Raw genomic sequence first — 21,828 nt, forward strand, 5'->3', positions numbered from 1 at the left:
AACCTCTTAATTCCTGGCTTGTACCCAGATTTTCTAGGAGTGTAAGGACTCCAGCAGAGGGACCAGGAGGAAGTGATGTGTTTTCAGTTTAGGGCTGGTGAGAACTGCTATAAATTAACACTTGCCTGAACAGACTGGATTCTTCTATATTTGAGCTTTCTGTTCAAGGCAGCCTTGAAATTACGTGCACAGTTTTCAGATATGAAATGAGCCAACACAAGAGGTTCTGTTTTGTCTGACTTTATTCACAGAGGTAGTTCCAACAGCAGTTCCACTCACTCAGGCTTGCTAAAAAACCCCAAAGTTGGTAGATCACATTTGGAATTTAAGTTAACAAATCCCACAAACAGCAGGAAAGGTGACAGTGGAGAAATACTGGCTCTTTAATATCCTTAGAATCATCCAGAGATTGTGGCAGTGCTTTGTCCCTCCTGCCTCTGTTCCCTGTGGCAGAATGCTGGTTGGTTTAACATTCACATGTCACTAACCATGGCACAGCAACTGAAGGCACACTCAGAGGGGAGGGATGTTGTGCTAAATTATGTTTCATTCTTTGGGACTTAAGAACTTTGATGGAAAAGCTCAGGGATTTTTAGATGACTTCTGTGGTTTAGATATTTTGTAGGCACTCTAGGAAAAACCTGAATTACATTTTTATGTTAGAAGCTAAGAATTTTGGCAGTTATGATGGCACATGTGCATGGAAAATGTATTGTCTTGATTTAAAACAGTGAAGTCTACAGTGTTGCAGAGGAGGTGAAGTTTTGTAGTACAAGAGCCTGTCTGGGACCAGGTCACCTTCTGTGGCTGAGTTACCTGCCAGAGCAGGACAGGGCTGGTAACTTGAGAACCACAGGATTTTAAATTCTTCTGAAGAAATTCAGAACAAACCAGAACACAGAGGAAGTGATGACAAGTTGTTTGCAGTTGGAGGTGAAGCACAGACAGCAGTCTGCAGTACCTGACTCAGGAGTTAAAGCTCAGTGTCAAGAGACTTTTTGAAATGAACAATTTGGTTTAAAACAAATTAAAACCCCCTCACAACCTCAGTAATTCTCTAATCTGTTCTGCAGTTATTTTTAAAAATAACTGCAGTGAGGACTGATTAAATTGTTATAATAATGATAAACAATGGTAATAGGGATTAAAGCCAAATTACAACTGCCTTGTTTGCATGGTCATTCTTAGGTCTTCCTCCCCCCAGTTAATAGTGTGCTATTGTATTAAAACCTGAGATCACATTACAAAGGCAAACTCTTAGAGCTCATGATAAACACTAAATTTCATTTAGTGTCTTACCTTTAGTTTTGTCTGGTCCATTTTTTATCTACTTACAGTCCTGGAGAATTGAACCTTGGGAGGTAGAAGGCTTTTACTGTCCCTCCTGGGAATATTTCCTTTTCAGTATTTCATGGAAGGAACAGTAAAGGTACAAAGGCTACAAATTCCTGCTTCTGACAGTAAGATAATTCTGAATAAAGCATGACTCAGCATAGCTGCAGACAGTAACCAGCAGGAAAGAGAAAAATAATTCAGGTACTGATAGACATGCTGGGTATTACCACAAGGTAATCAGTTATACCTGCTCTCAGGAGACTTTCTTCTCATTGACTATGTTTTCACCTGCTGCAAGCTTCTTGTATAAATGGTGCAGTTTATCTGGCTGAGGTGCTTCAGCACCAGGAGTCAAGGGAATTTCAAAGTCAGAGGAGCTCTGGGAGTCCCTCCTCAGCTCCAGGTCAGGAGTCCTGGAGCTGTCACTTATTTCTGCCAGCACATCCTGAACGTGGGCAGTGCCATCTTCTGCAGCTTTCTCACAGCCTTTGCTCTTCCAGCCACAGGCACCATCGTGGGCACAAGGTCTGTCCTGAGCTGGTGGCTGCCCCCTGCTGCTGTCCAGCTGAGTGTCCCTGGGACTGTCCTGCAGCACAGGCACCACTGCTCTGCTCCCACCCGTGCTGAGCTCCAGGGCACTTCTCTCCTGGGAGCTGATGAGCACTGTGTCCATCTGGCTGTCCCAGCCCTGGCTCCCCTGCTCTGAGATGTGTGTTGACTGAGAAGAATTTTGGGAGGAGATGTGTGTTGAGTCACTTACTCCATCTGAATCACTGAAGAGTGACTGGGACCCACCAGCATCTGCTGAAGATGGGAGGTTGTCCTCATTTTCAGAGCTCTCCTCTAGTTTATTACCTGTAAAAAATTCATCCCAGCAAGGGACATTGGCATTAGACTCCTGCTGGTCACTTGTTACTCCATTGAAATTGGCTGTGGAAGTGCCATCTGGCTCATGGGAAAGAAACTGAACTGTATTTTTTTCAGGTTCTTCATCATCATCATCATCATCATCATTTGATTCTTCACAGTCCACAAAGTCTACCTTGAGGGAGGTGTAAGTTGTGGTCTCTCTGTAACTTTCTGTGCTCTCATTAATGTTTCCTTCAGAGTTTTCAGCCTGTCCTGTGCTGGAGGGCCTGCTCTCTCCTCTCTGCTGTTTTGGAATCTTAGGCCTTGTGGAAATTAATTCTGAATCAAAGAGATCATCTTCATCTGGCAAGAAACAAACAAGATCACTAAGAAAAGTTCACATCTCTGCTAAAATCTTATTGAGAGCAAAGTTTCAATAAAAATTCATTTAGTATAAATTGAGGAAAATATTCTTTAACACAGCTGGAGATTTTGCAGGATGATATTGGCAGTGTTTGCCTTGTCTAGCACAGTGCCTGACAGACACAGTGCAAGCTTTCCTAGGGCTGGTCTGGGACTGAGGGAACAAACTCCATCCAAAAACTTACAGGGCTGTTGAGCATTAAGTACATTTTAAGACTGCAAACAAGTGTGTTTGCACACAGTTAGTGCTCTCTCATCCTCCTAAGACCCAAGTTCACATAATTTCTATTTCTCCTTCCCAGCTGTTGCTTTGAACACACACACAGGCTGTGGTGAACACCAAAGCTTTTGGCACCTCTGCTTAGTCTCAGACTTCCATTTAAGGTGCAGTAGCAGCAGCAGAACCTTTACCTGTATCAGATAATTCTCTCTTGTGGGCTCTCTTCAGGGTTCCTAAGGGCTTGTACCTGGGTTCCATGATTCTCCTGTATGACCTGCATAATGGCTTTAATCTGAAGGGAATGAGAAAAGCAGTTAATATTTAGAACTCAGCAGATGCTTTTGGGAGCCAAAGTAAATCCTTTAACTTGTTTTAAATACACTGCTCCATGCCTTTCATAGGCACTGCAGCAAAAATATTAAAGCAAAGGCAGCAATACCAAAGGCAAAGTCCTTGACTCATTGGTGAGCTTCAGCAGCTGAAAGGTGGAAATCTGTCTTTTCAATATTTACCTTAAAACATGTTTCCTTTTTTTGGAAAGTATCCTGTAGTTCCTTCCTTACAGAAGACAAGCTGACGGTTCAAAATCTGACTACAGTTTTATTCAGTGATAATTAAGTGGAATTCTCCTTTCTTACTAAGGAGGAAAGGAAAAAGGAACAGGGATCTTTGTTCTGTCCAGACTGACACACCACAGCTGTCCTGCTCCCTGAGGGTGCTTTTTAAGCTGCCAACATGTACAGCAGCACAGCAGAACTGGCCTCTCTGCTGTGCAGGGGAGGAGTTCAAGTCCCCAGAGAAACCACCTTTAAAAGAAACTTCTGAGAAGTAGCAATGACAAATAGAAATGGGTCACAGAACAGAGTGAGATGAATCTGTATTCAGCTTCCTCCCAAACAGAGTTTACCAGCAGAAAAGCCTCTACACACAGACAGAAGTAGAATACAAACTCTGAGACTCAGCTCAACATAAATGTATGCTTCAGAAAGCCCAAGTCTGTGGGACTGGACATAGAAAGAAAATCTGAATTATCAGACAAGTAAAGCCAAGCCTGAGAGGCTGGGATTCAGGAGGGGAATTGTCCTTACAGGAACAGAGTTTGGATCCCCTCCCTCCAGCAGCCCCTTGTCACTTACATTTCCATAACTTTATCCTCTGTCCCACCCACTGGCAGCACATTGGGATACACATTCACAGGACAGATGTAGCTCAGGAAATCCTTGATCTGAATTCCAGAAAAGAAGAAGCAATTTAACAAATGACATCAACAGTTAAGAATGTCACTTAAAGGCAGAACTGATTCAAGCACATCCAAAAGTACTACTAGTGGTCTTTATGAAGAGACCAGTGCAGCCCATGACTCTGTCAAAGTGGGGATCTCTGGAACAAGGAAACAGGCCTGAGAACTCAGCCTCACCTAACACCTCCCTGCAATTATCAAGCACTACACAAGACCATCCCTGTCCCTGAAAGAAATGGCTGGGCACACCTGGAATGTGATCCACTGGTTCCCTGTCCTTTTGTCCTTACTGCTGCTCATCTTCTCAAATACACATTTTTCTTACTGGAGTTCAAGTCTCCAGTTATGCAGATCAGGTATTCCTTTCCTATTCCTAAAGTCTCTCCTGAAGTACCCTGTAAATGCCCATTATGACAAAACACACTGTTTTTTCCAAGCCTTATTCTGTCATCTTCTAAATTATCTCCAGTAAATTTCTGCAGGAATTGTGTCTGGTTTGGGGCACTCCTGCTGAGCACTGGAAACACTTGCAGGCTGCAGGTTACACTGCTATCTGTACAGACAGCAGGGCTGTCCTGGGGTGACCAATAATGTAATTGCAATTTTGTATCTAGAAATTATTTACTGTTATTTTATCCTGTTGCTGGTGCACTTGTTAGGAAATTCTTGTTTTTTCACTTCTATCTACTCCTGTTCATTCCTTACTGTTGGAAAGGGATTAGTTGAACCTGTAAAGAGAGACAACTTGTGTTCTCCTTTAAATTGTCTCAAACCAGGACAAGGACCCATCTATTTTTGCATGTGGAGGTAGGAGTGTTAGAGTTACACTACTTCCCATATTCCACCAGCAAATTCCACACTGGTACCTCCATTTAAAATTCTACATGGCAGAGCAAATTTAAATTTAACCAGGAGGTTAAAAACAGTACTGCCTTCCCCCATTTTGTAGTGCAAGACTTTGTGACAGTTCATTGTTAGCACTGATCCAGTTTCAGTTCAATTTCTTAGGAGAAAGTAGTGTTTTTTGAGCTGTATCAAGTCATGTTAAATGAAAGTGTGTGATTGTGGGGAGGATGCTGCCATGACCAATTTCCTTTTAGTCTTTTAACACAGGAAAAGGGGCAAGAGCAGCAGTCAGGTGAGAGAAAATTTGGTTTAAATATGTGGGCTGAGAAAAGAAGGCAAACCCACCCAAATCTAAGTCAGAGCAGACAAACAACATATTGTAAACTAAAACTCCATGCTTTAAGCATTGCATAGTTACACAATAATCTAAAATAGAAAGCCAGTCAAAACAATTGTAGAAGTGATCTATATATTGAGAACAGAGAGTAGGAAATAGGCTTGTAATCCTGCCCTACTTTAACAAGTTCCTCTGCAGCTATATTAAAACTAATTTCTCTGTCATCAGCATTCAGAACTTCCTATCTCCTTACGTCTTATTACTGACAGGATTTTTTCTTATTATGATAAGTCATGTCATCCACTCCAGAATAATCAAAACCCTTTTACATTTTCTTAATCAATGTATACTCAGTACTAGAAGCATACAAACCTCACTGTATGAAGAGTGGAAAGAGAAACAAGCTCTGTACGTTCTCTCCCCAGTCCTAAAAAAACAGAAGAGGCACAGAAATTAGGTAATTGCTCTTCATCCTGGTCAACAGACCAGCATAACCCACTCTTGAAGTCCATTCTGAGATTCAATTATACACATATCAGGCAAGATACAATCCTGAAGTAACAGGTTTCTGTGTGGCCCAAATGCTCACCTCACTATTACGTTGGTTTTCTTTTTCCTTTCCCCAAACCACATTGTGGAGGGTTTGATGCTGATTACATGCAAGGGAGTTCCATTGAGGCAAGTCATCCCACAGGGCAGTCTGTTCCCTCGGAAGCAGTCATCATCCTGTCCAATGGATATAAAATTAAGTTCAACAGTGACCTTTTTTACCCAGAAATTAAGTAGCATAGTATCTAGCCAAACAAGGTTCCTCTCTCACTTGTAATTCCCTTGAAAGACCCTGCCACACCTTGGTTCTTTAGTGCAGCTGGCAAAGTGAATCAGTCAGAGATCAATGCCCCAGTGTGCCATCTCAGGTTCTACCTGTGTTCCTCCAAACTGGAGCCCCCAGCCTGAGAGACATCCTGGAAATGGATGGCCACATGCTAAAGCCACAAAGGCACCATCTGAGCTGCCTTTGATACACTGAAATGGGCAACACCTGATTGATCTACTCAGCTGCTTGTTCACTTCTTCACTTAAAAACAATTTTCAGGCTTCAAATACAGTTAAATTACTTATAGCATAAGCTAATATATTTTTCCCTTTTTTTTCTTAAAAAACAAAACAACTTCAACCCACTAACTAAGGTTTTCACTCTGCTTAACATTAAGTCACCATTTCACCAGTCTTCATTAACCCAAGAGGCCCCAGACACCAGCACCTATAACCACATTTTCACTTTCAGAGCAAGGCCAGGGGAGGCTTTGCAGAACGAACGCACCCGAGGATGGCGGCAGGCGTGGATCTGCGTGCGCTGGTCTGTGGTAACGTGGCACAGGATTTCTGGCATGTTCCTGAACATATCAAGCTTGTTTGTGTGCACCTGGAGAAAGCCAGAGTTTACTCTTTATTAGTGGTTGCCAGACTGCAGCTGGAGCAGCTGTATAGATGTCATTCTGCTCTGCCCAAATGCTGGCAGGAATTGAAATTATTGCTCCCAATAATGTCCAAGCAGAGACGTGTCAGCCAAAACTTGGACATCTAGAACAAGTAGAATATATTACCTATACTAAAGAAGGATGAATACTCATGAGAAAATCAGAATATATATACTATTAATGCTGTATGCAAATGACTTTTATCATGCACAAAATAAAAGGGAGTGAGGTAAACACTGAGCTTGAAAACTGGGAATTAACTTCTCTTTGGAAAGTCCAGATGTTCCAGACTGAAGTCAACTAGTTACCTCATTCTGAGCACAACTGCACTTTTCAAGGGAAGTTAATGAAACAGGCATGACTGTGACCTAGAGCAGCCTCTGAACAGCCATTGCCAGCTCAGTGCTGCCCACATCATCACTGAGGATCTGTTCCAAAGCAGCAATTGGAGAAACATTACCTTGATTCCAAGTTCCTCGCTGAGGTTTATGAATAAATACTCATATCCATAAGCAGCTTTGCAGTTCAGCCACACAACATGATTACGAGACAGTGAGGTCCAGCTTCGCACCAACTCTAAGATCCCATTTAAACATTCCTCCTGAAAAGTGTGGAAAGTGCTGTCAAACACCTTGGAAGATACTTCCAAAGTGTTGTGATTTAGTAATGGAAAATGGCACTGCCTTGTAAGACCTTCCTAACAAAGGGGCAGTTAATTAATTAACACTTTTAAGGGCCTTTCTTCTCACAATTTATTAGACTTACCCGGCTTGGTATGTGATAAAATTTGGGATCACAAAAAGTAGTGTCCAAATACACACTCTGGATGTCTTTTACCCTGGAGGAGAGAAATGTGATATCAGAGTAAACATTTTACCACAGTGCTAAGACACACCACTTCCTCTCTCTGCAAAAGGAGGTAATTCAACCTCTTCATTACAAAGAATACGTCAAAGAGGGCTTGTAACTGCAGTATTGCAATTATATTTAATCTAGACTAAAAAATGTGGAAAAAATAATGAATACCTAGCCAAATTGCCCATGCCATATGATCTTCTGTTCTTTTTATATCCCACAAATAGCTCACCTGGTCCCTGAATGCAAAAGCTCCATTCTGGCTGCTTCTCCTTTTGCAAGCCTGAAATCTCCTGTGTACAACACAGTGCCATTCTCACCTTCAAACAGAAACCTGCAGACAGCAACATTTGGGTCAAAGTCCTCATTAAATGCCAGGTGAGGAAACATTTAAAGTGTTGAAAGGACATACATGACTGAACCTGGACAGTGACCAGCTGGCAGAAGTGTCACCACCACATCTTCTTTCTGGAAAAGAGGGGTGAGCATTATTTTCAGACTGTAGTGAGTACTACCAGTACTTTTGTCAGCACAGTGAGAGCAAGGCATTACTCCCCACAGCCTCCTGCAGCATTTAGCATTGCTTTAAAACCAGAGAGTCTCTTCACACTGCAGCCACCATCCTGTCATGGCAGAATTGTATGGTGCTCATAAAGCAAGTTGGACAGAAGACAGTTCTACATACTTGGTAAGCAATAACAGAATAGTTTGGGTTTGAAGGGGCCTTTAAAGTTCATCCAGTCCAACTCCCCTGCAATAAGCAGGGACATCTTCAACTAGATCAGACTGCTCAGAGCCTCATCCTGACCTTGAGTGTTTCATTGTAAAATGCTTCTTCCTTCTATCTAGTCTGAATCCAGCCTTTTTTAGTTTAGAACTACCACCCCTTTTTCTGTCACTACAGGAGAGGAGGGGCACATGCATTTTAAAAATAGCTTGTGCACCTCAGATGCTGCAGCTGTGTTTCCTGTACTCATGTAAACAGCATTGCTGCCCATGACTGACACGAATCTTTTTTTCCTGTAACTTACCTCACCAGATGTTTCATCTTCTAAAGTAATCTGAGTTGGTGTTTCAACTTCCAATGCAACCTGTAACAAAATGATTAATTGCATTATAGGATTTACTGAACACTCTGTTTCATGTTTATGTCTAGTTATTTATTATGTAGACATCTGTAGCATTCACTGTGGCTAATGCTAAGCTGTAAAATTAAACTCATTTTCCCATAGTAAGTCATAAATTTCCATTTCCAGTGGAATAAACTTTCCTTAAAATTATCTAAAAATTAAATGGAGATACCTCAGGCAAGGTGTACATGCCTAAAAGAGTTAGAGCATGTTGGAGTTCTATCAGCAACAGCTCTTGTTCCTCTGGATGGATCACATGCCTTATTTTTGGATGACTGCAAAGCCCAAAATCCCAGTCCCACAGCAGTGGATCTTGCTAGGACATCTCTGTGCTGCAGGACTTCCCACTGCCTCCAATACCAGAAGCAGAGCCCACAAATCACAGGAAGGACATATTCCTGTATTTGTGCAGAGATAATTATTTTTATTTCTGTAAAAAAACCTCATGTTCTGTTTTATGATGCCTATTTTATAATTAATAATTATTATGTAACTATTATAATATATAATAATATATTATATGAATAGATATAATAATTATGGTATAATTATTTTTATTTCTGTAAAAAAACACATGTTGTGTTTTATAATGCCTGCATCTGCAAAGGGAAGGAAATAACTCCAAGTTGCACCTGTAAATAACACTGATCCTTTGCACTCTGGCTCCAAACACTGCAAATCATGTAAATTTATGAAAATTTTCAGTGATTTTATACTACGACTTCTTCATGTTACAGTCCATTTTCCAAAAAGCAATCAGAAATTCATATAACTTCAGATTATATGCACTCCAAGCAAAAAGAGACTTTCAATGAAGCCAAAGAGAAATAAAGGACAGAAGCAAAGAGACACGAACAAGGTCAGAAAATGAATACAAATTCAAATGTACAAGTGATCAATGTAAGGATGAAGGCCACGTAAAGCTGAAGTTGGGAGAGAAGGAAATATTTTGTGGGGGGGGAAAATAATTCAACAACAACCAGCAATAAAGCAATGCCACATATCAAGCAGCAGGAAAGGCACATTGTTGGCACTTAAGCCCTGAAACACTCTATCAACACCAATATTCAGACACTCCTGAGGAGCAGGGAGCTGCTTCTTTCTCAGAACCACTGCTTGGAAAGCGCTATTTTCAAAGTAAACACAAACTCACAATATGATTCTCCCAAAACTTGTATTTCCAGTTAGTCAACAACAATTCCTTAGTTACTGGTGAGCAGTACAGTTTAACTTTCAAGCTGTGAGGAGACAAAAAACACAGATAAGTGTTTTTTAAAATAGACACGAGGAACAATCTAACAACACATCAGCACCTGGCACCCAGAACATCAAACCCTGCCCTCAGAAACCTCTCATGTGAGGAGAGCTGCAGAGCTGGAAGCCTGCAGGCTTCTCCTCAGCACAGCAAACCCAAACCTACCCCTGCCTGCATGGTTTGCAGACACAAATGCAGCCTGTGGTACATGGTCATGACCTATCTGCTGTTTCTCTACCCCTGCACACAGCCCTGGAACAGGCACTAGGCACAGCCAGCACACAGCAGAACACACAATACTCCTCATGATGCTTGAGCTGTTGCACAGAGACCTGATGAGCAAAGAGATTCTCTGCTTGCATCAGAGGAGATGCAATATCTACTCTAATAAATCAAAGAGAGCCTAGGAACTGGCCCACAACCTCCCTGGGCTCATTGCCACATTTGTCATCCTCATGGTGAAAAAGGTGTCTCTTGCCTTTTCTTTATGCACTTCCATGAAAAGTCTGGCTCCAGCTCCTCTACCCTTCCTGCAAGCAGTGATAAATTATTGTCTCCTACTCCTAAGGCTGAAGACATCCAGCTCTCCCAGCCTCTCCTCACACATCACTCAGCCCTGGCCCCAGACCAGCGTGCTGATGCTGACACCTATCAATTTACCATCCAGGGGAGCCCAGGCTGGACACAGTACCCCTGAAAGTCTCACAGATAATAGCCAGAGGGGAATAACTGTCTCCTTTAAAGTGCTGGTTACCTGCTTGCTTATACACCTCAGAGAGCACAGCTGGCCCTTTCACTGCACAGGCACAGCACTGAACACTTCCAGAGATCCTCATCAAGCTCATGAACATCATGGAGTTCAACAAGGCCAAGTGTACCCGAGTCTGGGCAACCCCTGCTATCAAAACAGACTGAGGGATAAATGGGTTAACAGCAGCCCTGCAGAAGATTTGGGGTACTGGTGGATGAGAGGGTGGCCATGAGCCAGCAGTGTGCACATGCAGCCCAGAAAGCCAATCTTACCCTGGGCTGCATCACCAGGACTGGGCAGCAGGACAGGGCAGGGGGGTCTGCACAGGGACAGGGACCTGTTGGGGCAGGTGCAGAGGGGACCAGCAGGATGCTCACAGCGCTGGAGCACCTTTGCTATGGAGACAGGCTGAGATAGCTGGGGTCCTTCAGCCTAGAGAAGAGAAAATTCTGGGGGGACATTACTGCTACCATTTGATATTTAAAAGGAGCTTTTAAGTATTATAGAGAGGGACTTTCTACAACGACACGGTGTGGACAAGGGGACTGACTTCAAATTGAGCGGGGGCAGGCCTAGATGAGATACAAGGAAGACATTTTTTACAACGAGCGAGGATGGTGAGGCACTGGAACAAACTACCCGGAGAAACTGCGGATACCCCATCCCTGAAAGAGTCCGAGGCCAGCTGTAGTGGGAGGTGCCCCTGTCCCGTTCCTACCCTGGCACTGATGACCCGCGGCAGCTCCTCCCGCTGTTCAGCTCAAGCTTTGCCGCCTCCCCCCTCAGGCCGCCTCCCCCCGAGGCCGCCCCGCCTCCAGCCCGTACCTGCCCTCCAGCCGCCGCTTCAGGGCGGTCGCCCGCAGCCCCACCATGTGATCTGCGGAGAGAGGCACGGGGTCAGCCGGGGGACACGCGGGGCGGGGACACCGGACAGAGGGAGGCGCAGGGGGAGGGACACGCGGGGTGACGGAGGAACACGCGGGGTGGCGGAGGGACCGGCGGTGTCGGGGTCGCTGCCGGCGGGCCCTCACCCTTGTGGCAGTGCGACAGGAAGAAGGCCCGCGCGCGGAGGTTGTCGTGGTCGAAGCGGTCGATGGACAGCGCCGGGTACTCGCGCGTGCGGCCCCCGAAACGGCTCATGGCGGGCGCCGCGCGCTTCCGCCTGCCCGCCCGGCCCCCAGCCAATCACGAGGCGACCCCGCCCCGCGCCGGCCTATCAGGGGCGGGCACGGCCTTTTTAAAGAGGCCATGGCGGGCGGTTGCCTGGCGACCGTTGGCGCCGTGAGGGGCTGGGGGGAGGCCGTGAGGGCGCCGCCATCGCGCCTCGGCCGCCGCCTCGCCCCGCCCCGCCTGGGAAAAGTCCCCGTTTTGCGTCTCTTGAACGGAGGTGGGCTTCCTTAAGGGCTGCGTGAGCGGTGGGAGCAGGGTGAAGTTACGGTCGCAGCGCAGTTACGGGTGCAGGCCGGGACGTCTGCCTGAGCATCTCGGGATGTACAGGGAACTGTAGGGTAGAGTAGGTAGAAGCCACTGGAAGGAGGGGAACTTGGATTAGGTATTGGGAAGAATTATTTTACAGTGCGGGCAGTGGGGCGCTGGGACAGGTTTCCCAGGGAGGTTGTGCTGCCCCAGCTCTGGGACAGTTCAAGGCCAGGTTGGATGGGGCTTTGACCAACCTGATCTCGCTGAAGGTGTCTGAACGAGATTATTTTTAAGGGCCTTTCCAACCCCTTGACATCCTCTGAAATCTGTTACTGGCTCTTCTGAGACCCCAAGCAGGTCTTGTGTTTGCCGACTTGAGTGATGTAGGCGGTACCGCCATCTCCTCCCACTGCTGTGCCCCAGGGCCTCGCCTGCCTGGGGCCGTGGTGCTCCTTGTCCGGGCTGGGGATGCAGCAGGGCTCCCTGTCCCGCTGGATACCCTGGCCTGGAGCCGAGGTGCCCCTCCTCTTCACCTTCAAGTTTGCGGCTGAATATGGGCGTGCACCGTAGGTGTACCAAAAAGGGTGAAGGTACAGACACCACTCCTCCCCAGCAGCAGGCACACAGGCTGTGAGCCACAGTCCTGCTCCACCTGGAGCCCCTCACTCATGACAGCCCTCCCCCAGTGGCGAATTTTTCAGGATTCATCCTGTTCCTGCTCCAGTGGATGGAAATTTAGTGCCCCCACCTATTCCAGATATCATAAGTGCTCATACCCCCAGCCTGACTGCCAGACCTGGCACCAGTGTTCACTCATACACAGATGTCACCAGGAGCTGGCACTTTGTCCTTGCAGCACACACACATGTGGAATACAGAGTTTGTGCAGGGAGACAGTTAAGATTGAAGAAGATACAAAAGGGTAGGACGGTCTGTGATGATCAGGTGTGAGGCTTTGCTGGACAGGTCATACTGACTGGTCCTGTTTTACACAGGACAGGTTTATTTTATACTTTCACAGAAATTCCCATCTTTTTTTCTCACTGCTCCTGCACCTTCCTCACAGAGATCTATACAGTTCCATGGATTCCCACACCTCTCTAAGTCTGGGCCCCCCCTGGTTAAATCTTACTGGTGCAAAGTCCAGGTTGGTCTCCCTGGATGTCATTCCTGTAATTTCATGAACTTCAGCATCTATTAGTGCTGGAGTTGAGGTTTGTTTATCAGTGTTTGTTTTGTCGGATCCAAATTTCTGCATTTTTTGTTTGTTTTCCCCTTTTTCCCAAATTTCCCAACGGACAAGGTCCCTAATCAGGTAACCTTGTTGGAATAAACATTCTCACACTCTTCACACACCATAGGTGTGGTTCTCATCATCACTTTCCTCATTTGCTGCTCAGGTTTGAGTCCCCATATGTTGTTTTATGTCTTCCTCCCTTTCCTGTAACCCCATGTTGCAGTGAAAGTGCTCCTTGGGCAGATGCCCTAGGGGAGCAGACACTTTCCTCCCACAAACCCTCACAGCTTGTGTAACTGTTCAGGAAACCACCATCAGTGAACCCAGGCTGGTTAGGATTCCACAGTGTTATGATTAACATCAAAAAATGTGTTCCCAAGGCCAAATCACTCACTGTTTACCCTAAATTAGGAGCTGGCAAACTGTCATCTCAGCAAAGGGACTTCACTGCTCAAAAGTCCACTTCACTGTTCAAAAATTCCCCTTAAATAAAAATGTTAATATAAAACTGAATATTTCTTACCATTCTCTTGTTTTCTTTATTTGCCTTTGTCTGTCTGTTGTCTTTCATCCCTTCCCTGAATTCCTGGCTGGAGTACAGCTGTCCCCTGCTCTGGTACAATGAAAACAGCTCTGTGCCTGGCATTTGGACACACAATAGACACAGAGTACAAGTTTTAAATAGCAGCCCTAAGATGAGATGCTTTCATTATGTGAATTCACTAAGCTGGAACTTTCAATGAATGATCTTTATTTTTTTGGGCAGGAAGGCCTGTGGACAGGCACTGTGAATTAATGGTGACTCAAGAAGAGCCAGACCCACCCACATGTGTTGAAGAAAAACCTTCATTAGGTGAATCCAGCATGTCCAGTAAGGAAGCACTTAACACTGAGGACATGTAAGTTATCACAGGACACTTCATTTTATTCTGGCTTAGCATTTATTAGGATCTAATATTATTGCTCATCATATTGACTGTCTAAAGTTAATATTGACTGACAACAGTTCTCATCAAACTGATAAAACTGATAAAAAATACAGAGCTTGAAAAATCCTGTGATGGCTACAAAAGAGCCCTTTGCAGCACAGGAGAAACAAACTTACCCTACTTATACCCTGAATTTAGAATAAGGATCTGTGCTTATCCTGTTAATTGGTATTTGATACCTCATAACCAGGTGGGAAAGTTACATTTTTAGTTTAGTGAATGGCTGCTTTCCATTGAAAACTGCTGCAGTGCCTGGTAAAAGAAAGCTTGGAATACTGAACTGCAAGAAATGGTTCAGTGGTGCCAGAAAAATGCCCTTTTACATTTTTTATTGGTCTCTAATAAATGTATTTGATAAGAGATGAAAGGCCCTTTCTTTGTCTGCTGCTGGCTCTCATACAAACAGGTGACAGGTGTGCAGATTTCTTTCTGCTAGTCCACATTGTGATAACAACAATTCTTGATAGAATTCTCCCAAATATTTTTATCATGTGCTGCAAGACTTTTTTTCCAATTTCTGCTTTTCTAAAAGACTGATGACATTTTGCATTTGATATGATTTCAGCATTCAACTTTTCAAGCTCTCTGTTGATATAGGAATTTGCCAAATAAAGAAATTGGGCAAGGCTTGGATGTAGCATGGTACCCACAGGGAAGGAAGGTATTCATCCTCTCACTGCAAAATCCAGAAGCTTTAATTCCTTGGAGATCCTTTCCTAGTTATGCAGCTGAAGCTTGGTGACATTTCAAAACTGGGAAAGGACTCATCTCTGATCATTCCTGCTAGGCATGATAGTGATGGGTGTGTTTTGCTGGCAGAAGCAACAACAGTTCTATTTGAGCAGCAAAATAAGATATGCTTAGGAAAGCAAATACAATGAAATTCAGAAATCAAATTATTTATTTTTTTAATGTAGTTCAAATCCATCCCTGGTAAGTATCCACTGTCTGCAATTTTTAATTGCTTTTTTGTTGCTGTTGTTTTTAGTTTGTTTGGGTTTTTTCCTCATTTATCTATTTAATGAATTTTCTTTTCAATTTGAGTTTCAGCTTGTCCCAGTTCTGCTCTATTCAGGTTTAGCAGCTGATTAACCTGTTTGCTGTGTCTCAGCAGACTGAACAAATGGGTTTTGTGTGAGGAAGAAGTCAGTGGCAGTCTGTTTGCTAGGGCAAAGGTAGAAAACAAGAATTCTGGCAGGTTGTGGATAAGGAGATAAACTGGATCTCCTTATCCAGTTTATCTCTGAAGACCTCATCAGAGGCCATGACTGTGGCCATGTCACTGACTGTGCATTTCTCCTTTCCCCTCCTCTTCCATCCTGAGTGTTTGCTGTTCTTCAGTAACAGCCCAGAGCTTCATTCTGTGGTTCCCAGTTTGGTGCCCCTACAGGAGCAAGAAAGAAAAATCTGGAAATTTGCCTGCCTGCCCCAAGGGGACAACAACTGCAAAGATGTGAAATTCAAAATTACTGCATTTAGTATTTTTTTTTAATTAATCAATATGCACAGTTAAATTTTAGGAGGGTTGAGTCAAAATATGTACAAAAGTACAGATGAGTTGGGTTTGACATCAAGCAATGCATTTAATTGGATTCCAACTGCTTGTAACTTTTTCCTTTTTTAACCTCAGACTTTGAACTCTGTAATTCCTTTATTTTAAAATTTTGTTCTATCCATTACTCTATGTCCCCAACAAAATCACTTGCTTCTGTCTTCTCTATTTAATTTTTTAAGTTTAATTTCAGGAAGATGCCTAAAGATTCTGAAGTCACCACTGAAGCTGACATCAAACCAAAATCTGTGCGTCGTGCCAAGACATGGTCAGATGTTGTAGAGAACTTATACAGATTTCAGCAAGCTGGATACAGAGATGAGGTGGAATATAAACAAGTAAAACAAGTTGAACAGGTAAGATTTAGAACTTTGTAAGAGTTACTACTTTAAACTTCTGTCTCATACAAAATGATTAAATAAAAATGGAGGTGCTGCTTATTTCCTTTCCTTTAGGCTAAGTTCTGATGCAGTGTATTTCCTCACAGGTCTGACTTGAATTCTTGAGCAGTTGTTAACTGTGTAGAATAACTCATTTCACAGAAGTGAAGCAGAAACACTCCCCAGCCTGTGTTTTGTTCCCCATCTCTGATGCATTTAGAAGCATCACAGATCTCTTTGAACAGATGTAGCTCATCTCCAAAGGAATCATTCAGTGTTCAGGAAAGAAACATTTCAAAGTGAGCACTCTGAAGCTTCCCCTTAGTCTGTCAATGGACTTGATGGGAAACTTGTTGATTGTCCATGGAGTCAGTCCTGTGTCATGCTACTGCTTCACTTTGCAGTTGGATTGTGTGCTAGGCTTTGTGCACACTCAGGGCTTGGCCTCTATCAAAATGATGTTCACAAGGGAAATATTTGAGCTGTACTAAAGGCAGTTGGGACACAGGCTCTTGTCAACACCAGGGACTTGTGCCTCTGCTCACTGCAGCTGTTAGTGATGCTCCCCAGCACCTCAAATGAGCTATTGAGTAGTGGCCAAATTTCCATGGTTACTCTACATTCAAAATAGCAACCAACAGGTTAATGCAGCAAACAATATAGCATTTTTATTACAGCTCTGTAATTTAGCTTCTAAAACAGCAAATATAGTATGGAGAACACTCTTTTAAAATATGCTGACCTGCCGTGCACATAAGAAAGAACAGAAAGTTCCAAGAAACTCACTCCCCATCCAGTTAACTCAAAACACAGCAAAACACATTGATGTGCATAACAAATGCAGTTTGATGTGCATAATAAAATGCAGTTTATTATTTTACTGTGGGCTCTGATACCACTGCAAAGGCTGTGGTATAATTTTCAGTAAGTGCAGAAGGAAATCACATAATTATTGTGGTAGGTCTGTGTGTTCAAGATTTATGGCAGGGCACAGCCCCTTGTAGTTAAACCCTGATGAGAGTTAAAGAACTGACTAATTGTAATGTGAGTGAGCATTCAGTTCCAGCATGCCAGGGCCTGGCAGTGATTCTTTCAACTTGCATATTCCAAAATTTCTTGTTTAGTCCACATTAGTCTATAATGCAGTTGTTACTAAAGATGCAGTTATAATGTAGGTGGAATGAATATTAAGGCTGTTATGTTTAGACAGACAATGCCAATAACACAGCTGTGTGCCTGAAGCCAAAAGGTAAGTGATGAAACCACTTCTAGGGTTCTCCAATTAGAGAATGCTCTAGTCTGACATCCTGCTGTCAGCTCTGCCTGGATGAGAAATAAGATGCTTACTACCTGATTTTTATGGTTTAGTTTAATCAGAAGCTGTCATAGATGCTCAAGCTGAAAGAGCTACTGAAGCCATAAAGCTGTTGAATGTGCAGATGCTGAAGTCTTTAAAGCTTTACACTGTAAAACAGTGAAGAGCACCAGGGTGATGCTGAGTTTATGTGGGACTGATCCTACTGTCTTTGAGACTGATACAGAGTGAAGGTTACTTTATTTTCATTAAATTACTAATGAAAAGCACATTTTTCATGGTCAGAAGGATCTAAAAGAAATCTTTAAATATATGTCAGTCTTACAGAAGCAGAGCCTTGCAGCCTCTCAGATTACTGAATAACTGAATAACAGCAATGTTATATTCCTAAACAAGGTGTTTAAAAATCTTTGACTTGTCCAATTTTAAATTAGCCTTTTAAATATCCTTGGATTCCTATTTCTAGGCTTTTCAGATCACATAACTTTATACTAAACCTGAAAACTGGTTTCTGTCATCTTGTTCTCAATCTGTTTTCAAAAGTTCAGCAAGTTAATAGAAAAATAGTATTTAGATGCAAATGAGGGTTTCCTATGAAAGTATACTCTATATTCCTTGCAATGTCATGCACAAGCATCATTTAATGTGAGCATGTTCAGGTGATTTTATATCCTTTTTGTTCTACTTGTAGGTAGATTTCTGGCCAGAAACTGGATTTGTTAAGAAACTCCAGAGAAGGGACAATACATTCTATTATTACAACAGGCAAAGAGAATGTGAAGACAAAGATGTCCGAAAAGTGAAAATTTATGTGTATTAGAGTTGTTACTGTTCTGGTGGGTTTATCTTTATAAATAATTTCTTAAGACTGTAAGTAAATGAACTGTGTAATCTGGTTTACCTTAAGTATTCATGTCATGCTTAGATACAAGGGGAGTGCTGGAAATGCAGAGAAGCCTGAACTATAGACATAGAAACTTCACTTGCTCATTCCTATAACTACAAGTCTTTTTATTGCTCATTTTCCTGCTTACAAATGCTTTGACATAAAGCTAAAAAGCTGGTGAATGGGCATCATATATTTCAGTTAACTGTATAACATCCATTGTAAGTACAAGCATCAATCTTTATTCCAAACAATATAATCTAGTTGACACTGGTTAATGTTAGCCACAGTCTCTTGTGGTAGCTAAGGGTTATGAGACTCCAAAGGGCCACAGTGAGGGCAGAGCACTGACTGACATTTCCTTGGAGCAGAAAAACAAGCAATTAATTTAAGTGAAGGATGCTGAACAATCAAATAACAATGGCCAGTGCTGAGACTGGGAGATTGTGATAGAAAGAGTCACAACAGAAATGTCTTTTTGTCTATCCCCAAAGTATTTTTGTCAGGTGCCAGTATTAATTACTCAAAGAGGAAGTATTAATTGATTTAGTAGCATATGCCTTCTTGGGGGGGTGAATTGTGGATTCACAGATGCTGGGAACATGGAGTGTAAAACTCCAGGAAGAACATGAAATCCACACTCAGTAATATTTAGGGGAAAGTGACATGCACAGATGATATGTGGGATTTCTGTCCAGAATTCATCTCATCTAACTTCAAATGTCACATTATCAACATCCACACCTGATCCTGGCATTTGGGCAGCCTTTGTTCTGAATAGAGAGGAGTTATTGTGGGCACAATTAATTTTAAGTGCAGCTATGTAATGCTTTCTTTGAATGTGCTGCTGTGACATCAGTTCTGCAGCTGCCTATACCTGGGCTACTGAGACACTCAATGAAGATGAGGGACTGTACTTGCCTTCACTCATGAGGGGATTTACTTAAAATACTTTGAGATGCCAAAATTCTTGATAATTGACCAGCAGAACAGACTGTTGTTATGTAAACCAGCAGGTGTGTTTGAGATAGTTACAAAAAGTTTGTTATTAATATTTCCTATCTCTAGACTGTTGACCAAGGCTATCTAAACTTAGTTTTAGGCACGAGTTAGCAGTGTACATTTGACCACCTGTCTCATGAATATTCTTCATTTATTTGAGCCTAAGATGGAAGCAGACACAAGATGAGAAATAGAGGACTTACAGCTCCTAATCAAAATAAGCAGTATGAATGCAATATTTAAAAGACCTCATTGACAATGACTGCTGATGATCTCCTCATCTTATTTAGACCACTTGGAAAGTTTTAGCTGAAATTTGTATGAGCTCTGTTACAGAAATGACTGAAAGATACGATGAAACTTATATTCTCAGAAGGTATTAATGGCATAGAGAGTTACTGCAATGTAGAGAAAATAAAGCATTGCTGCAATGAATGTCACTTCAGCCTTTCATTATGGTTTCTTTTATGCTTGGAGTGCTCTGGATGTACTTTTCAAAGAGAGGACTTTTTGCATACTTTGCAGTTAAATAGTGGGAACAGCAATTATGAGATAGCCCATCTATTTTGTCACTTTAGATTAGTGGATCTCACTTTGTAAACTTTATAGATTCCTAAAAACAAAACATTCCAGTGGACATGAAAACAGCCTTTAAAGAATTTCACAAAAAAATAGATGTGGTGTATAGCCAGCTCAAATTTATTGTCAGAAATTATTGCTATCAGCACACACAGAAGAAGTGAGAACATTTGGTACAGTCATTTTCTCAGTCTGTTAAAAGGATATAGTTGAGCATTTGAGAACAGGAATTAAAACTGCAGGTCACTTTTTAGGATTTAATGTGATTTTCTTTTTTTCTTCAAGAAAGATTTTTAAAAGTTGAAACACATATAAGAGATTATTCTGGCATTCCCTCATTTTACCTGACTACTCCTCAATATTTCTGCAATATTGCTGGATGCTTCTGTCTGTGTTTTAAAACCATGAGTGTGCATTTCATGCAGCCCATGGATATTTCACTTCAAATGAATAGCATGGGAATTCATGTTCCACTTTATGGGAGTTGACAGATCCTTTCCACTTTGAGACTGAATTACCTAGATATTACTTACATTTTTCAGCATTGTCAATGTAAAAAAGATTGAATGGCACTGTGATATTTAAAAGACTCACAGGATGAAAGAGAAAGACAAGCCTGGTGATTAGCAAGACCAGTTTACAGAAATGGCCTTTGTCAAGACTGGTCAATTTGGGAGTTCTCTCAGTTCATTAGGGAAACAGCAGATTTTGTACTGGCACTGTTGGTTTCAGTTATAATTGTCCTTTGACATCCTTTGACATCCAGTTTGTGCTGATTTTGAGATGATGTGACCACTCCTCCAGCCTGCCAAAGCTCCTCCTGACCAGGCTTTGGCATTCAGCTGTGCTGGCTGAGCATGGAGCTGATACCTGAGCACCAACAAGGTTTCCCCTGCTGCCTGTGTGCTGATGTATCTTTCACTCAGAAGAGCTGTCAAAAGAACTCTGTGTTTTCTCTTATCTGATACTTCTGATAAGAGAAATATCTGAAACATTTCTTAACTGAAATATCCCTACCTCAGTTTTAACAGGTGGAGAGCTGTGAGCTCACTTGTCTCTTAAGCTTAGTTATGAAGGAATATCAGAAGTAAACAATCTGGGGAAGCTGTGCTTCATTTAAGGGTGACACAACAGTACTTATCAACATAAATAATTTCTAAACATCATTATACAAACTCTTTTACTGAATTTTAAAGACATAAAGCACATATTTCAAGTTTTATTGCCTAGAGATGAAAATATGTGCTATTTTTCTGATTTGAGTCTTAGTAAAAAGTAATTATGCAAAAAATACTTTTCCAGGTACTTATCTGTTGGTATTTCTCTTATCAGGGAATACTGTACTGCTCTCAATGGCAGCAGTTCAAGGAATGGCTGGTGGCAAGGCTTTCTGTTAGATTGCAGCTGCCTAAGCCTGATCTAATTCCCTTCATAGCTTTGTACAAGAAGAATAAATCCTTTCTGTGCCTGTAGAAGCTCACAAGAGTAGAGAAAACAAAGTTCCAAGATCTACTTTTCAGACTTTGTGTTTGACTGCTACATGTGAAATGGCAAGAGTGCTACCTGGGGTGTTCCAGGCTGCTGTGCTGTTTTTCAGGCTTTGCTGGAATCCATTTTGGAGCAGTGTTTTCTGACAGTGATACCATGGTTGTTTGGTTGCTTTGCAGTCACAGCAGCTCAAAGCTCCACACAGAAGGATGGTAGAATTGTTTTGATTTTTCACTTAGGCATCCAAATGGACAGTTGA

At 42.5% G+C, this 21,828-nt stretch overlaps 2 protein-coding genes across 5 annotated transcripts; one reads left to right on the top strand and one right to left on the bottom strand.

Moving 5' to 3' along the window:
- Positions 1 to 224: 224 nt before the first annotated feature.
- DCLRE1C (DNA cross-link repair 1C) lies at positions 225 to 11,867 on the bottom strand. The gene is made up of 14 exons (XM_063153763.1): positions 11,754 to 11,867; positions 11,548 to 11,599; positions 9,870 to 9,954; positions 8,618 to 8,677; positions 7,999 to 8,054; positions 7,819 to 7,920; positions 7,497 to 7,569; positions 7,192 to 7,332; positions 6,575 to 6,676; positions 5,840 to 5,976; positions 5,623 to 5,677; positions 3,964 to 4,052; positions 3,019 to 3,119; positions 225 to 2,547 (listed from the first exon to the last, which is right to left on the bottom strand). Exons 1-14 carry the CDS (start codon positions 11,860 to 11,862, stop codon positions 1,589 to 1,591), a joined length of 2,121 nt encoding a protein of 706 aa, XP_063009833.1. The 5' UTR covers positions 11,863 to 11,867; the 3' UTR covers positions 225 to 1,588.
- MEIG1 (meiosis/spermiogenesis associated 1) lies at positions 11,536 to 19,942 on the top strand. 4 transcript variants are annotated; one of them, XM_063153767.1, is made up of 4 exons: positions 11,536 to 11,618; positions 14,145 to 14,277; positions 16,113 to 16,275; positions 18,306 to 19,942. In XM_063153767.1, the coding sequence occupies exons 2-4, from the start codon at positions 14,174 to 14,176 to the stop codon at positions 18,432 to 18,434; spliced, it is 396 nt and encodes a 131-aa protein (XP_063009837.1). In that variant the 5' UTR covers positions 11,536 to 11,618; positions 14,145 to 14,173; the 3' UTR covers positions 18,435 to 19,942. The 4 variants fall into 4 exon arrangements, with proteins under 4 accessions (XP_063009837.1, XP_063009836.1, XP_063009839.1 ...); XM_063153766.1 differs by lacking the exon at positions 11,536 to 11,618 and adding an exon at positions 12,008 to 12,109; XM_063153769.1 differs by lacking the exon at positions 11,536 to 11,618 and having other exon boundaries at positions 14,143 to 14,277; positions 16,117 to 16,275.
- The last annotated feature ends 1,886 nt before the right edge of the window (positions 19,943 to 21,828 follow it).

This window comes from Melospiza melodia, chromosome 4 (assembly GCF_035770615.1).
Source record: "Melospiza melodia melodia isolate bMelMel2 chromosome 4, bMelMel2.pri, whole genome shotgun sequence".
In the NCBI taxonomy this organism is placed as follows: domain Eukaryota; kingdom Metazoa; phylum Chordata; class Aves; order Passeriformes; family Passerellidae; genus Melospiza; species Melospiza melodia.

Excerpts from the sequence above, each read along its gene's own strand:
- MEIG1 (XM_063153767.1), top strand. The coding sequence starts at position 14,174 with ATGGTGACTCAAGAAGAGCCAGACCCACCCACATGTGTTGAAGAAAAA. Across the intron at positions 14,278-16,112 it reads GCACTTAACACTGAGGACAT|GAAGATGCCTAAAGATTCTG; the intron begins GTAAGTTATCAC and ends GTTTAATTTCAG. Across the intron at positions 16,276-18,305 it reads AAGTAAAACAAGTTGAACAG|GTAGATTTCTGGCCAGAAAC; the intron begins GTAAGATTTAGA and ends TTCTACTTGTAG.
- DCLRE1C (XM_063153763.1), bottom strand. The coding sequence starts at position 11,862 with ATGAGCCGTTTCGGGGGCCGCACGCGCGAGTACCCGGCGCTGTCCATC. Across the intron at positions 6,677-7,191 it reads GCGAGGAACTTGGAATCAAG|GTGCACACAAACAAGCTTGA; the intron begins GTAATGTTTCTC and ends GGCTTTCTCCAG. Across the intron at positions 2,548-3,018 it reads GAGAGAATTATCTGATACAG|ATGAAGATGATCTCTTTGAT; the intron begins GTAAAGGTTCTG and ends GTTTCTTGCCAG.